Source organism: Grampus griseus (genome assembly GCF_964374135.1).
Source record: "Grampus griseus genome assembly, chromosome: 8".
Classification (NCBI taxonomy): domain Eukaryota; kingdom Metazoa; phylum Chordata; class Mammalia; order Artiodactyla; family Delphinidae; genus Grampus; species Grampus griseus.
In genome coordinates, this window is record NC_139002.1 from 98,999,422 (window position 1) to 99,015,673 (window position 16,252).

General features: G+C 40.9%; 1 protein-coding gene across 1 annotated transcript in view; it reads right to left on the minus strand.

Annotated features, from left to right (window-relative positions):
* Positions 1-240: 240 nt before the first annotated feature.
* Positions 241-16,252, minus strand: part of LOC309826141 (uncharacterized protein) — a gene marked incomplete at both ends in the record, with an annotated part of 34,925 nt that continues 18,913 nt past the window's right edge. The window contains 2 exon segments of the mRNA XM_082660109.1: positions 241-450; positions 2,878-3,081. Coding sequence (XP_082516235.1) covers positions 241-450; positions 2,878-3,081 — 414 coding nt within the window.

A 16,252-nucleotide genomic window follows, 5' to 3' on the forward strand; every position in this document is an offset into this window, starting at 1 on the left:
TATTTTGCTGTTTGTTCATTAATCACCTTTGCCTTTAGCAAACTCCTTTGCTTTTAGAGCCAGAGAATGGTTGTGGAAGGTTTTGTTTGCTGAACAGCCTCAGAGTTGTGTAGGTCAATGGTCTACCCTACCAAGTACTCTGTCAGTTCAGCATAACAAACTCTGCTGGGTGCTTGGGGGTGAGAGGTGCTTGTGGACTTGGTCCTTAGGTAGGTCTCTGCTCTCACCTTTAAGCGCCCTTCAGATAATAGCACTGTCATTTATCAGCAGCTCTTTTCCAGGAGGTAACGTCAAGTCAGAATGTCCAACAGTCAGAGTCTGTTCTCTCTGGTCTGGGAGGATGTCGATGTTTTGAATGTCAAACGTTGCCAGCATCTCCCCCTCTTTAGTGAAGCAAACCTCTTCCTGGGCTTTGGTGGTGAAGCGAACCTTTTGGGCGTAATGGAGCATCTGAGACAGAGACAGAAGGTAGAAGGAGAGAAGCTGGTTAGGAGCAGAAGAGGCACAGGGCTTCCTTCACATCATGAACTGTCCTCCCACATCTGTGCTTGTCGGCCCTTGGAGGAAGGCACCTTATCTCTGTACATTTTATGAAAAAAGAACTCTGCTTTCTCATCTCCCAAGTTTGTGCTGACCTGTGATAAGCAGGGGTGTCAAAGTTGAGTCAATGGAAAGCTGGCAGTATTGGGTCTTGCCTAAGCTAAATTCACTCATAGGATGGTCTTATGAACATGGGTCTCTATTCATCCAGTTTTGCACCATCTGTCCATACAAATTACTAAGCTTCCTTCTTCGTGCCAGACATGATTGGTAGCTAGGACACAAAATCTCAGTCCTGCCTTCAAAGCGTCACCACGTTCATCTCTGCAGTGTGGCTAATTAGGGAATGCTTCTGATTAAAAGGTGTTATAGACCAAGGATTGTGAATGTTTCAATGCATCCCGAACACTCCACAGCTGGGAGAATCTCAGCTTCTGTGACTATCAAAGCCCCATTATCATTCCCTTCTGGGAATAGCTTAAGTAGTAAAAAAGGCAGGTCAGGCAAAGTTCCTTTAGGAGCCCAGCAGGGTCTTCAGAGTGGGTGCTTTGGGATCTTTTAACACCTCTGGAGAAGATGGAATTAACTTTGGTTCTGTGATTAGGTTGTGATCTTTTCCAGAAACCTGGAACTCTTTAAGAAAACCTTTGAGGTTCTTTATAATAGAGCTCCCTCTTGCCTTTCCGACCTTTTCTTTTCACCGTTTCTTTTCTTTTTCCTTAGTCTGTTCCATGCTTTGAACCAGCTAGACCACTTTCCCACCCCTGCACATGCCATACCCTCCAATATCTGGTGTCTGTGATTGTTTATGACTCTGTACAACTAGAGTGTAAACACTTTGAAGGCAAGCACGCATTTTGCTCATTTCTGTACCCCCATTGCTCCAAGGTGAATGAAGGTTGCTTTGTAAATGCTTGTGGCATGAACACACATATACATATTTTTTAATTAATTAATTTATTTGTTCTTATTTTTGGCTGTGTTGGGTCTCGGTTGCTGCACATGGGCTTTCTCTAGTTGCAGCTAGCGGGGGCTACTCTTGGTTGCGGTGCACAGGCTTCTCATTGTCGTGACTTGTCTTGTTGGACAGCCTGAGCTCTAGGCGCGCGGGCTTCAGTAGTTGTGGCGCACAGGCTTAGTTGCTCCGCGGCATGTGAGATCTTCCCGGACCAGGGCCCGAACCCGTGTCCCCTGCATTGGCAGGTGGATTCTTAACCACTGCGCCACCGGGGAAGCCCCTGAACACATATGTGTTGAATTAAGCTATGGAAGCCCTGTAAGACTACAGGAGGGAGTTTGAACAAATCACTTTGCTGGGGGCAGAGTTGGGTCTAGAATCGTGAAAGATTCCTGGAGTTCTTCAGCTTTGAGAAGCAGTGCCCAGACTCTGGAGCCAGGTTGCCTGGTGTGATTTCCAACTCTACCTGAACCAGCTGTGTGGACATTGGGTATGTTATTCTACCTCTCAGTATTCTCATCTGTAAAAAGGGGACCTACCTCATAGGGTCATGAAATGTATTAATACGTATAAAGTGCTTGGAACTTTACTTGGATAGAATAGCACTCAGAAAGTGTTAATTAACTATTATTACTCTTATAGCCTTATAAGAACTCACATGATATAAATACTGATAAAATTGCCTAAAACCTATCTTAAAGAAGCTATGCCTGGTTTGAAGACATTCTTTTAAAATTAAGAGGAGTTTTCTTCTATTCTGAATTTGTTTCTATAACTTTGCTTGGATATTTGCAGTGGTGTGTTGTTAAATGTTTAACAACTGGCTCTCTGGGGAGAAAAGCCAGGATTTTAGTGTTTGCTGATTTCCATGGTTTAACAAACAATTTGCATAATTCCTGAATATTTTACAAAGACTCTCATTGCCAGTAGGAGCCAGCTCTCTCTTCTTCATCTAAACCCCTGATGTCTTTAATAATAAGGGATCTGAGCCATAGTCACTTTGGCCCTAAATTCAGTTCACCTTTCATTAGACCACACCACCCGTCTGCTAGTCTCTGGGATGAACAGGGACTGGGCGAGGGTCTTGGCGCCCACCTGCGAAGGCCTGGCATTCTGTGAATTAGCACAAGTGCCTCCCAGGAAGGGTCCTTATCTCTTGGAGAGCAGTCCATCAGTTTCTGATAGGCAGCCGGCAGGGCTTTGGCGGCCAGGTAGGCTTGGTAAGTGGCCGTCAGATCAGGAAGTTTGAAGGCAGACAGATGGACAGTTGTCACGTTCTCAAGCCCCGTGCAGTTCTGAGCCCCTTCTCTGGCACTTGGGGTGGAAGCCCCTCATCCAGGCCACCTGCATCCCTGCAGCTGCTCCCACAGCTTCCTCACCAGACTGTTGCTTGCGTAGGCGGCTGGGCTCAGCACCAACAGTAAATCCTCAAAGCCGGGCATCACTCCTGAGTGTACGGTCACGCTCAAGCTGCCGTTCAGCAAGCCCAGAGCCTTAGGCCCGGCACCGAGGGACTGTAGGAGAAGGAGGTGAACAGCCACGTCCTCCCAGTCACATTCTTCCAAACGGCCTCGTCCAGGAGCCTGAGGTGGAAGTGCTAACAGTCACAGACGATGACGTGGCAGCTTTGGCCTTTGATATGTGTTATACATTATGTCCAGGTCGTTCCAAAGCCTATAGGCTCAGGCCCGAGAAGCCAGTTCACCTCACTGCTATAGACTAAAGAACATATCTTAGGGTGCTGGTGAAAGAAAGATGTGCTAAGTGTTTTGTCATTCTATATTGTATATTTCTTTACACTGTTTGAGAAATAAAGGTTCAAGTGAATTAAAAACTTGAGTTACCATTAGAAGAGTTGAAACAGGATATAGAACTTCCAAAGCACTGCAAGGAAAATAGATTTCAAAAATCAGGAAATTTCAAGAAAGGAGAAAACAAGAAAAAAGTATAATAAATAGAAAACTATAATAATAGCAATCGTAAATGAAAGCATAGACATCCCTTCTAACTAAATAACAAATGAAAGTGCCTTCTACTTATTATTTCTATCATTACGGTTTATTAGTTATTAATAAAAAGTTATGACGAAGCATATGAAAGGGAAAATTTTATAAGACGGTGGAATAACATCAAACACGTTAGAGTAAACGTGAAGGGTTAAATTACTCTAGTTAAGAGTGCTGTGTCACACTACTCTATATAGGATAGATAACTAATAAGGACCTACTGTATAGCACAGGCAACTCTATTCAATACTCTGTAATGGAAAAAAAATCTAAAACAGAGTGGATATATGTATATGTATAACTGATTCACTTCGCTGTATGCCTGAAACTAACACAACATTGTAAATCAACTATACGCCAATAAAAATTAAAAGAAAAAAAAAAGGAGAGTGTGCTGGGTTCGCTACTTCCTGTCTGGATGAACTCTCCAGCCATCTATATCCTTTGGGTGCCAGTATTCTGATGTCTGTGCACCTTGTCTAGGGGCTGCCCTGCCCTCTCTCTTCCGGTCGGAGCCTTGACGTGAGACTGGGGGTGGGAGGAGAGTGAGGTTCGAGTTTTCATGCCCCCAGATGCCTCTCTGCTCAACCGTGGGCTGTCAGTGGCTGCCTTCATCTGAGAAAGGCCACGCCTCTAGTGGGCAGGACCCCTCCTACTACTTCCTCCCCTCCGTGCATGGGGAGGAGCGGCTTCTTACTGTGGCTGTGCCCTGGATGTTTCACCCTTAAGCCTGCCTACTCCTTTGGAAAGAACTCCTTCATCACATTCCCATGGGAGTGTGCCGTCTGTGTTTTGCCTTTCCAAGGTCAAAGCGGGGAGGATTGAGCAGTTCTGACACAGGTAGCTGGAGTAAACATTTTGACTAGTATAGACACTTCCGGGCTTCCCTGGTGGCGCAGTGGTTGGGAGTCCGCCTGCCGATGCAGGGGACACGGGTTCGTGCCCCGGTCCGGGAAGATCCCACATGTCACGGAACGGCTGGGCCCGTGAGCCATGGCCGCTGAGCCTGCGCGTCCGGAGCCTGTGCTCCGCAGCGGGAGAGGCCACAACAGTGAGAGGCCCGTGTACTGCAAAAAATAAAAAAATAAAATAAAATAAAATAAAGCAATAATAGGAATGGGTAACATTAAAGCCTTAAATGAGTCCACTTGCCCTGGAGGTTCTCCAGTCCTCGGGACCTAGGGAAGAATGAGAGGCTTTTGGAACAAAGGGGTGAGGGGTTAAGTCAGTGCAGAGTGTGATTTCTGGTGGGCAGACAGACCATGTGAGTGTCCATAAGTCCTGCTAAGCTTTCTTCAAACCCAATGATTAGCAAAAACTTCTCAGGACGATGACAGGATAGCTCTCTGGTTAAGTGAATATTAAAGCTAAGAAATGGTCATAGAATTAAAAGACTTTCTTTTTTTCATAGAGAACCATAAAGACTAAACAAAATATGGCTTGTCTATTGAATTCCACCCTATAAAGCCTTCCCTGACAAGAGTCTTGCTCCTAAGGCCGGGCTCCAGTTCTTGCTTCTCTGTCCCTGCCAGTCCTAGGACCCTCCCCATCATCGCATCATCACTGAGTTCTTTCCACTGCAGATTGTTTGAGCTCGTGTCTTTTCCCCTCCAATTAGATTTTCAGCATTTAATGGGTCTTAGCTGTTGAGCGCATGAATGAATGCATGCTCTTCTCTCTCTTCCTTCTCATCTTCCGCCCTCTCCCCTCCTCCTGCAGGTTCCCCAAGTTACTCAGTGCAGGGGTTTGCTGTCCCAGACTTTCTCCAGCCTGTGAGGGAAGCTGTACCACCAGGGATATGCAGACAAGTTCCTTTACTTCAAAGTCCTTGGTGACTCTCTCATCCTAGACTGGGCAAAATGATACTGAGGACTTGGGTATCTCTTTCTCAAAAGATAACTGCTCCTCCCAGGTTTACATTGTTATCCTTATTGTCAACAGCCATAACAGCTAAGCGTTATGAGCGTTTGTTATGTACCAGGAACTGGTTATTCCATTGTTAACACCCACAAGGACTCTAAGAAGTAGATGCATCGCCGTTCATCTTTGTGACCTTCGTTTTGTAGGTGAGGAATGTGAAGCTCACAAGGGATGCCTTAATTTGTCAGGATCACATCATTAATGAGAAGTGTTAAGAGTCGAATCCAGGTTTCACTTTCCAGCCGGCGTCCTTCATCATTCCTACTGCTTCTGCTTCCCAGCCCATCTCTGTCCGGTTCCCTCTGCTGATGGTGCATTCTGGGATTTATGTGAAACAAGGAGAGTTTCTACTGGGTCCTTTGATTTTATGAACTATGGGGTTTTGCAAAACCAGAGTCGGCACAAGCAAGGAAGGTGTAGTCAATTTGGAGCTCCTTGAATTTTAGCAAAATAAAGATACCACCCGACAGGAGTGGGGTTCCTAGTGTTACAGAGGCTATGCAGACACTCCGAGTTCAGTGGACCTGGGAGTATGTGGCCTCCAAGGCTGATTCTGATGAAAACTAACTTAAATCGACAGAGGTTAACCTCATCACAAGTGAACCATTGGGCTGTGATGCTGGGGAGACCTAGGCGGTGGGCCACGTGTATCCTCAGGGCTGGAATGTAACTAACCAGACAGGTGACAGTACAATCAACTGAGGAGAGACTCAACCTGCCTGAGTGAAACACAGGAAGAGGATGTCCCAGCCAAGCTGAGCATTCTGGTTGCCGGGGCAGCTCTGATTTCATAGAGACAATAGTCTGGTTTCTTCCTTACGCTCCAATTCTTGGCTCATGGATTATCCTTCCGAGAAGAAGTTGGCTTCAGATAGAGGCTTTTCTGCAGGGAGAGAGTACGCTGAGCAGACAGTTCGAGGCTGTTGGTCGTGTTGGAAATCACATTTCTCACCCTAAGTTAGTAAGTGGTGTCTGACTTTGACAATGATTTTGGGCAGCTTGAGCCGGCCCCACCAATACCAGGCACTTCTGGGTGAGTCCTTCTTTCCTGGAACTATGATATCATCCCATTGTCTGTGCTCCATGCACCTATGAGCTCTTTGAGGCTGGCAGCTGGAGCTTACTCACTAGTGTCTGGGGGGATTATGGTCTGGCCTGTAGCTGTTGTTCAGAAAACATCTATTGAATGGGTGTGAACCGTGCTAGTTTTAGAGCTCCAAAGCTGAGAATGTAGTAATCAGCACCTCGATGCTGAATGTATCAGGAAGCTATTTTTTCCCTGTCACTGGGACACCTGACCCAAGAATCATGGTTGCTATCCCAGTCTCGTGTGGACCATGGGGCTGGAGATAGAGGCCCAGTTGGGGAGGGGGGTGGCACTGTGGGGAGGATGGTCCTAATAGCACCCACCGTGCTGGAGTGGGACCTCAAAGCAGCCTGTAACCATGATGACTGGACTGATATCGTGCACTTTAACTTTTTTCAATTAAAGCAATGAAGGCCTAGTAAAGTCATTTTTAAACTACTTTCTAAGACTTTTCTCGTAAATAAAAGACTAGGAAAAGCAAGTCTCTGTCAGCCAAGTGTCCTGATGTCTGACTCAGAAGCTAAGGTCACTCTAACCCGACATTCCAGCTTGGAACCTTGAGGCTGTTCTCCCATGGTTGACCCTTCGAAAGCCACGTGGGTACCATGGTGTTATCGCTGTCTGGGTTCATGCTTGCCTTCTTGCCCAGAGGGTGAGTGTTTCCGAGGATAAGGCCATGGCCTCACATGTGCCTCGCGGTACATGTGGGTATAGCACAGTGCTCTACATGCTGAGTAGTGTGCACAATAAAGATTTGGAAAGAATAACCAGCTCCACAATAGGCAGCATTTTTATTTAGCTGAGGTTCCCTCCTCCTTGCTTCTTCTACCCTGGAGTTGAATTGCCTGATTTTGAATCCCAAATTACTACTTACTAGCTGTGTGATTTGGGGCAAGTGACATTTCCTCTTTGAGCCTCAATTTCATCCTCTGTAAAATGGGAATAATGATAATATCTACCTCATGAGTTGTGAGAATTAAATGAGATAATAAAATGAATATTATAATAGTAGGAAATATGGACATAACACCGTAACTCAGGCATTTTTCTAAGTGTTTTACATGTATTAACTCATTTAATCTTCATAAGAATTTTGATACACGCAAAGTATCTAAAAAGCAGTTTCCACTAATGGTTACTATCCAATAAATGATAGATATAGTCATTATTAAGTCACTGTCAGCCAATGTTGTAGAAGAAAGCATATGATAAGATAGGATGTGAATTTATATTAGGATGTGAATAACTGACAATAGCTGTACGTTACTCAAGAATAGCTATTGAGAATTAAATATTTGCATCTAATTAGATAATTTTTTTTGTGTGTGGTACGCGGGCCTCTCCCTGTTGTGGCCTCTCCCGTTGCGGAGCACAGGTTCTGGATGCGCAGGCTTAGCAGCCATGGCTCACGGGCCCAGCCGCTCTGCGGCATGTGGGATCTTCCCGGACCGGGGCACGAACCCGTGTCCCCTGCATCGGCAGGCGGACTCTCAACCACTGCACCACCAGGGAAGCCCCTCAAAGTTCTCTTACAAGTCCCATCAGGTTGTTGGTAGAATTCATTGCTTTGTGATTGTAGGTGTCCATTTCCTTAGTAGCTGCAGGCCAGGGGCTGGTCTTGAGCCCACCCTCAGGTCCTTGCCACTTGGCCTCTCCTCTCACCACATGGTAACTTACTTCTTCACGGTATGTAAGAGGATGTCTCTGCTGTTTTGAATTTCTCTTTTCGGCTTATTCCATAAGGTCAGACCCACCCAGGATAACTTCCCTTTTAATGAACTCAGAGCCAACTAATTAGAGACACTACTTATAGTCTCAAAAATCTGGTACCCTAATAATGGAAGCGCTATCCTCATCATATTCATCCTAGGGGAGGGGATTATACAAAGCGTGTGTCAATGGAAGCCGTCTCCGAATTCTGCCTATCCCAGCCAATCAGACAGATCTAGAATGCAGAATATTTAGAGCACAGCTATGTGTCTTGAAATCAATGAAGAGGAAGGAGGACTGTATGAGATTAAAAGAATGTAAAAAATGTAACAGTCAAATGCAGTGCTTCAGTGTAGATCGGATCTGGATTAAAACTAATAAAAATTTAAAAAACCATTCTTGGGAAAATATGAATGAGGATTAAATATTAAGTTATGTGATGGGGTAACTGTCCACTTTCTTACGTCTGGTAGTGGCATTATAATATTATAGTCATGTAGAAGATATCCTTAATAGTCATAATATTTTTAAAGGTCATTGAAGTATAACACACATTCAGAAAAATTAATATCGTCCATGAATTTTCAGTCTTAGAAGACCTGAATTATTAGCACCAGATCAATACATCACCAGTACATCACCAATCCCTGAAACCCTTCTGTGTACCATTACGATCACCCCCCCTCCCCCTCTAATAGCATTGATTAGTGTGCTTGTCTTTGTTCTTTTGTTGATGAAATCCCAGCCTCTGTCCTCTGGTGCCAAATAGAAATGCAGAGACAGAGTTTGGGGTGAAGTAGCAAAGAGTAGCTTTCATTGCTTTGCCAGGCAAAGGAGGCCACAGTAGGCTAGCACCCTCAAGACTGTGCCCTCCCTTGGGAGAAAATAGGAAGGGGTCTTATAGCTCAGGAGGGGAAGGGAGTACTGCAGATAAGGAGCAGGGCAGATGCAAGCTTGCATTCTTCTTTCCTCTTGGAAAACTTCTACATGGTCAAAGTTGATGTCAGGCAGTGTTGGGAGGGTTCCGGTGGTCCTTGAGGTTATCACACTGTGACTTTCTTTCTGGAATAAAGAAGGCTCACAAAGGGAATGTTAGGGAGTGCTTCCTCAGAGAAGCAAACACCAGGTGCATGGTACAGCTCTGATTAGAAAGTAATCATTTTCAAAATGTGATTAAGTAAAAAAGAGAAACATTTCTGTGAAAATGGTAGAGTGGGCTAAAGGAAGAAGGCCTAGCATATTGGAAGCAGCCTTAACCAATTTCTGCTATAACAAATCATATATCTGGAATCACACAGCATATTGTCATTTGTGTCTCATTCTTTCTATTCAACTTTATGTTAGTGAGATTCATCCAGACTGTTGCAGTAAACTATAATATTTTTGATGGAATCACTGCTTTTTCTTCATAGAGGTATCTAATACACTTTAAGAGAATTTTGCTAAATGAAGGATGTTCTTTTTTTTTTTTTTTTTTTTTTTTGCGGTACACGGGACCCTCCCGTCGTGGAGCACAGGCTCCGGACGCGCAGGCTCAGCGGCCATGGCTCATGGGCCCAGCCGCTCCGCGGCATGTGGGATCTTCCCAGACCGGGGCACAAACCCGTGTCCCCTGCATCGGCAGGCGGACTCTCAACCACTGCGCCACCAGGGAAGCCCCATGAAGGATGTTCTTAATTATATTTTTTTCACTTTGAACTGAACATTTCAATGAAAATAAGTATTTCCACTTGTGCATTTTTGCCTCCAGTTAGAATATCTTTCTTTGACAATTTTTATGTCAAAAATCATAAAATTATGATACCTTGAATGTTTCATCAAATTTAAATGCTGAATGAAAAATGATTGACTTTATTATTTCACTCCAGTTCAGAATAGAAATTTATCCAATTGAAATCAGGGACTCCACCAAAAAGAGTCTTGTCACAAGTCAATATACTCCAGGCCACAATTATGTAATTTCAGAATTACATCTTGTACACATATTTGCTTGTTTATTTTGTTTAGTTTTTCCTTTCCAATGGAATGGATAAATTTCAATGCCTTCCAGTTTGCACGATTTGTTTTCAGTACTTGGAACTTGCTAACACCTTCAAAAGTTGAAGTTTCTTGTGCTCCATTCATTACATGCTTTGATTGAAGACACAAGACTTCTGATTTTAAATAAATACAATACAAATTTTGGGAACATTTAAACAAATGAGCTCAATATTATTGTAGATCAGGTTGATTAAAAAGGAGCATTTCAGGACTTTCCTGGTGGCACAGAGGTTAAGAATCTGCCTGCCAATGCAGGAGACATGGGTTCGAGCCCTGGTCTGGGAAGATTCCACATGCCGTGGAACAACTAAGCTCGTGTGCCACAACTACTGAGCCCGTGTGCCACAACTCCTGAAACCCGCACGCCTAGAGCCCATGCTCTGCAACAAGAGAAGCCACCACAATGAGAGGCCCACTCATCACAATGAAGAGTAGCCCCCGCTCGCCGCAGCTAAAGAAAGCCCACGGGCAGCAATGAAGACCGAATGCAGCCAAAAATAAATAAATAAATATATTTTAAAAAATAAGCATTTCAAAGGCTTACCTACTTCTACGATGCTGTGGATAAGAAGCAGGAAAGAATTGTGGGTGCCATGCAGGAGAGTTTTTGTTTGTTTTGTTTTTTACTGTTCAATCCCATCTTGATCAAAACATTTTGTACTCCATTTCTCTAATTGCGTCTCTGTGAAAATGCTTGTAAATGTTAACAACTATAGCTTCTATTTTGATGGAAAAACCATCGTAACTTGTTTGGATGTGATTCTAAATTATGTGTTCCACAACGGACTCCAAATATATTTCTGTGCCATAGTTTTTGTAATTCAATATGAACATTCTTTTTTTCATGATTTTGTGCTTTGGTAAAATTTGTATTTGTTTTATCACCACACAAACAAGGAGTGTTGTCTTCAAGATTGATGTTTTATGTGGAATTTATAACAGCATTCATAATAATGTTGGATATTTCATATTTGACAGAATGAACTTTCAACAGCTTTACTATGAGGAATTGGATGAAAAAATCAAATTATTGGAGTAGGTTTTCTGTTTGAAGCATTTAATGACACTGACATAAAACTGTCATCATTTCACTCTGTGTAAAATGGTTCTTTTCTGTTGGAGACAATACATTACCAAGTACTGCTTTACTTTTTCTTTGTGTACAAAAAATTGGAATTAAAGAAATGAGCTAAATTACCTTTGATGAGAATGAAAAGTCACGCTTTGCAGAATGAAATGTAAACACACCTGCTGTTTTAAATTGTTCTCATCAGGCACAGTCTTTGAAAGCAAGGGTTAATGCATTTTCAGCTGATTTGTATCTTCTACTTTTCAAATCCTCATGGACACTACTAAGACTCCCACATGGACGATAAATGATGACAAACATTTTGTACAAAATATATGTTCATCATCAACTGTCTTGAGTAACATGCACTTCTGTTTTTTGAGGTTTTTTGCTACCAAAAGGGCTTGTTGCAAAATATGAAAATGATACCAAAGAATAAAATACATTGGTCTGGCTTCGTACTGTACAAAAATGGACCAAATTACTGCAGCAGAAGCTTTTAGACTACTCTCTGTACGCTCTACAGCAGCGCTTCATTCATACCTAGGAGCCTGCCCAATGGACAACCTGTTGGCTTCTTGTGCTGTGGCATGGACCACAATACAACTGGCTAGTACACCAGTAGCTGCCAGGGGCAGCAGAGTTGAACATTTCTCTCTCCACCACCCTAGACATGAGAAATGAGCTGTCGCCAGATTCTTGTGTCTAGGTGATTTTTTTATTTTATTTTTTTTAAAGCAGGGGGCCACTTGTTTGTTGTCCTTGGACAAGAGATTTCATTCTGGAAAAAATCAGGAAAAGAGAGAGAAGATTCGCTGAGTGGTCTTTCAGATTTAAATACATGTCAAAGTGACAGCCCTGCTCACTCTATACATGTCCCAAACACTGTTAGATTGACCATGGTAGAAGGTGGAAGTACAAAAATGGAAGTTTATCAAACGAATAAAAAAGTGAAAAATCTGGGACAAATGCTACACTGACTAGGATGCCAGGACGACAGGTGTAAATAGAGACTGTCCTGGGAAAACCTTTAAGTTGTAAATATGCTTTTCTTTTCCTCCCTCCCTCCCTCCCACCCTCCCTTCCTTCCTTCCCTCTTTTTTTCTTTCCTCCCTTTTTCTTTCTCTTTTTCTTTTTGAAGCATTGAAGCCTGTCTTTCCTTTAAGATAACTGATTATTAAATATAGTTTTTGGTTTTATGCTAGCAACACTTTATTGAAGTATAATTTAAATACAGTAAAATACACTAATCTTTGCAACTTACATGTGCAGATTAATGAATTTTAACAATATACAAGTACACATATAACCATCACACAGATCAAGGTATAGAAGATTTCCATACCCCAGAAAATCCCTCCTGTCCCTTTCCAGACCATCATTCTTCCCCCATCCTTCAGAAGCAACCACTATCTAGTTTCTATTACCACAGGGTTAGTTTGTCTATTTGAACTTCATAGAAATGAAATCATTCTGTCTGGCTCCTTTCATTCATCATAATCTTTTTTTTTGAGATTTGTCCATGCTGTTGTATGTATCAATAGTTCATTTCTTTAAAAAACTGCTGAGTATGAATATACTACAGTTTATTTATCCATTCTTCTGTCTTCACACATTTTGGGTTGTTTTCAGTGTTGAGTTGCTGTGAATAAAGCTGCAGTGGACATTGTTGTAAAAGTTGTTTTGGGTGAACACAGGCATTCATTCTCATGAGTACCTACTAGGAGAAGCTATTACTGGGACATGGGGTAGGTGTACCTTTAACTTTATAAGAAACTGGAAAATGATTTTCCAAAGTCATATAATTTTATACTGACCATGCCAAGTGTCAGAAAGCATATAGAGAAACTGGAGTTCTCATACATTGCAGGTGGAAATGTCTTGGAAGTTGTTTAAAACTTTAAACATATACCTACCATAAACCCCAGCCAATCTACTCCCAGGTATTTGCTCAAGAGAAATGAAATGAATACGTTCACACAAAGACTTGTGCACAAATGTTCATAACAGCTTTATTTGTATCAGGCAAAACTGGAAACAAGTTAATGTTTATCAACAGGTGAATGGATACAAAATTCTGGTGTATCCATTTAATAGAATGCTGCTCAGCAATAAAAAGGAACTAATAGTAAATGCAACAACATGGATGACTCTCAAAATAATTATGGTGACTAAAGCCAGACAAAAAAGAGTACATGCTTTTGATCCAATTTATGTAAAGTTCTAGCAAATGCAAGCCAATCTATAATAACACAAAGCAAATAAATGTTTGTGTGGGAATGGAGGTTTGGAGACATGGATTACAAATATACACGAAGAAACTTTTTGTGGTAATGGATATGTTCTTTGTATTGATTGTGGTAATAGCTTATACATATGGCAAAACTCATCACATTGTACACGTTAAATATGTACAGTTTATTTTACATCACTTAAACCTCAATAAAGCTAACTTTAAAAAGTTGGAAATTGTTCATTTCTCTTACATTTCCTGGAGAAGTATGTGTAGAAGTGGTATTTTTTCCTTAAATGTTTGAGAGAAATCATTAGTATCTGGAGGTTGTTTTTAATTTTTCCCTTTTTTGGGGGGGGAGGATGGTTCTTAATTACACATTCAATTCCTCCAACAAATATAGGATGATTCAAATTTTATTTATTATTATTTTAGTTTGTGAACTTATGTTTATTAAGGAATTTGTCTATTTTCTCTAAGTTATAACATTTATTGGCATAATGCTGGTTATAATATCTCCTTATTCTATTTTATGATATCCATAGAATCTGTAGTAATGCTCTTTTTAATTTATTTTATTGTTATTTATGACTTCTGTTAATCTTTTCAAGGAAGCAAAATTTGACTGTTGAATTTTTAAAAATCTATTTTTATTAACAGCTTTGTTGAGGTATAATTGACATTCATTTGTTTCTATTTCATTGATTTTTGTCCTCATCTTTACTACTTCTTTTGTTCTGTTTTTTTGGGGGGGTTGTTTAATTCAATCTTCTTTTTCTAGGTTCTTGAGGTGGAAGCTTAGGTCATTGATTCTAGACCTTTGCCCCCTAGTATAGTCATTTAGAACTCTATGCACTGTTTTAACATCATCCCCAAGTTTTTACATGTTTATTTCATTAGTGTTCAGTTGAAGATATTTTCTTATTCCCATTTTAATTTATGTTTCCTGCACATGTTATTTAGGAGTGTATTCTTTCATTTCTTCTAGTTATTAATTACTAGTATTACTAGTTTAAATCCATTGTGGTAAGAGAACTTGTTTGGTTTCATTTCAATCCTTTGTGATTTACTGAGACCTGACTAACATAAGGTCCATTTTGGTGAATGTTCCACGTAAACTTGAATGGAATTTGGATTCTGCGGGCTTTGGGTGTGTAGCATTCCACATATATCAATTAGATCACGTTGGTTAGTGGCATTCAAATATCTATTCTTACTGATATTTTTGCCTACTTTTTCTTCATATTACTGAAGAGAAGTGTTAACATATCCAACTATGTATTTTCTTCATGTATTTTGAAGCTATGTTATTGGGTGCATAGTGGTGTAAGATTGCTATGTCCTCCTGATAAATTCATGTTTTTCTTTATCTCTGGTTGTATTCCTTGTCTTGAAATCTCTTGTTCAATAATAACATAGACATCCTAGCTTTATTATGCTTAGTGTTTCTATGGCATATCATTTTTCATTCTTTTACTTTCAACCTATCTATGCCCTTATCTTTAAAGAGTGTCCTCTGTAAATGGCATATGGGTGTATTTTATTATTATTTGAATTTTAATAGTGTGGCAATCTCTGTCTTTTGATGAGAGTGCTTTGCCCATTTACATCTAAGACAATCACTGATATGTTTTGGTTTAAGTTTTTTATTTTATAACTTTTCTATTTCTCACGTCTGCTTTTTGTTTCCTGTTTTTCTTTTCCTGACTTGTTTTGCCCTAATTTTTTTTTTTTAGTATTCTATTTTATTTCTGTTTTTGGCTTTTGCCATACCTGTTGGTATAATTTTTTAAAGCAGTTGCCCTAAAGTTACAATAAGCATCATTTTGGTGAGTAATCAACTACCTCAACACTTAGTGGCTTAAAACAACATGCATCTATTTACTTATACTAATTTTTGAGTCACATCAGGTGTGGTTGTGATGCCAGTGGGCTGCTAGGCTTTTTCCGGTATTTCTCTACACTGTATTGCAGTGCATTGTGTTGCAGGATTCAGTAAGGCATCTGTGCTGGTAGCACTTGCTTTGATTGAATGTGGAATGAAGTACAAAGATGCAGTTCAGTTTATAAGACAAAAAAGAAGGGGAACATTCAATTCCAAAAAACTGCTTTACCTGGAGAAATACGGACCTAAGGTGCAATTATACTCCAAAGATACCAATGGGCATTGTGTGTTCAGTAGAAAGAAATGTATATGAAAGCTGACTTGTTTGTGGTATTTAGAGGGAACTCTTGGTACCTGAAAATGTGAATCTGGAAGCCTAATTGTGTCATCAAAGTAGTGATGGATTCAGCGCTCCTCAACCACTCTCCTAGTGATTGAAAAAAAGCAAACAAAAAAGAAATCCCTCTATAATATGAATAAAATGTTTAAGAAAAGAAAAAGAAAAAGAAAACCTTCTCAGTTCTGGGCAAGGGGCAGTAATCCAACTGGCATTATAAGTTGGCATACCACAGTTCAAAAATTGGACTTCTGTTTTTCATTATCTCAGCACTAATCATGAAAAAGTTAAGACATTTTTAATTTATTTTTATTTTGTATTTTTAAAAATTTTTATTGGGATATAGTTGATTTACAATTTTTTATTAGTTTCAGGTGTACAGCAAAGTGAATCAGTTATACATATACATATATCCACTCTTTCTTAGAGTCTTTCCCGTATAGGCCATTACAGAGTATTGAGTAGAG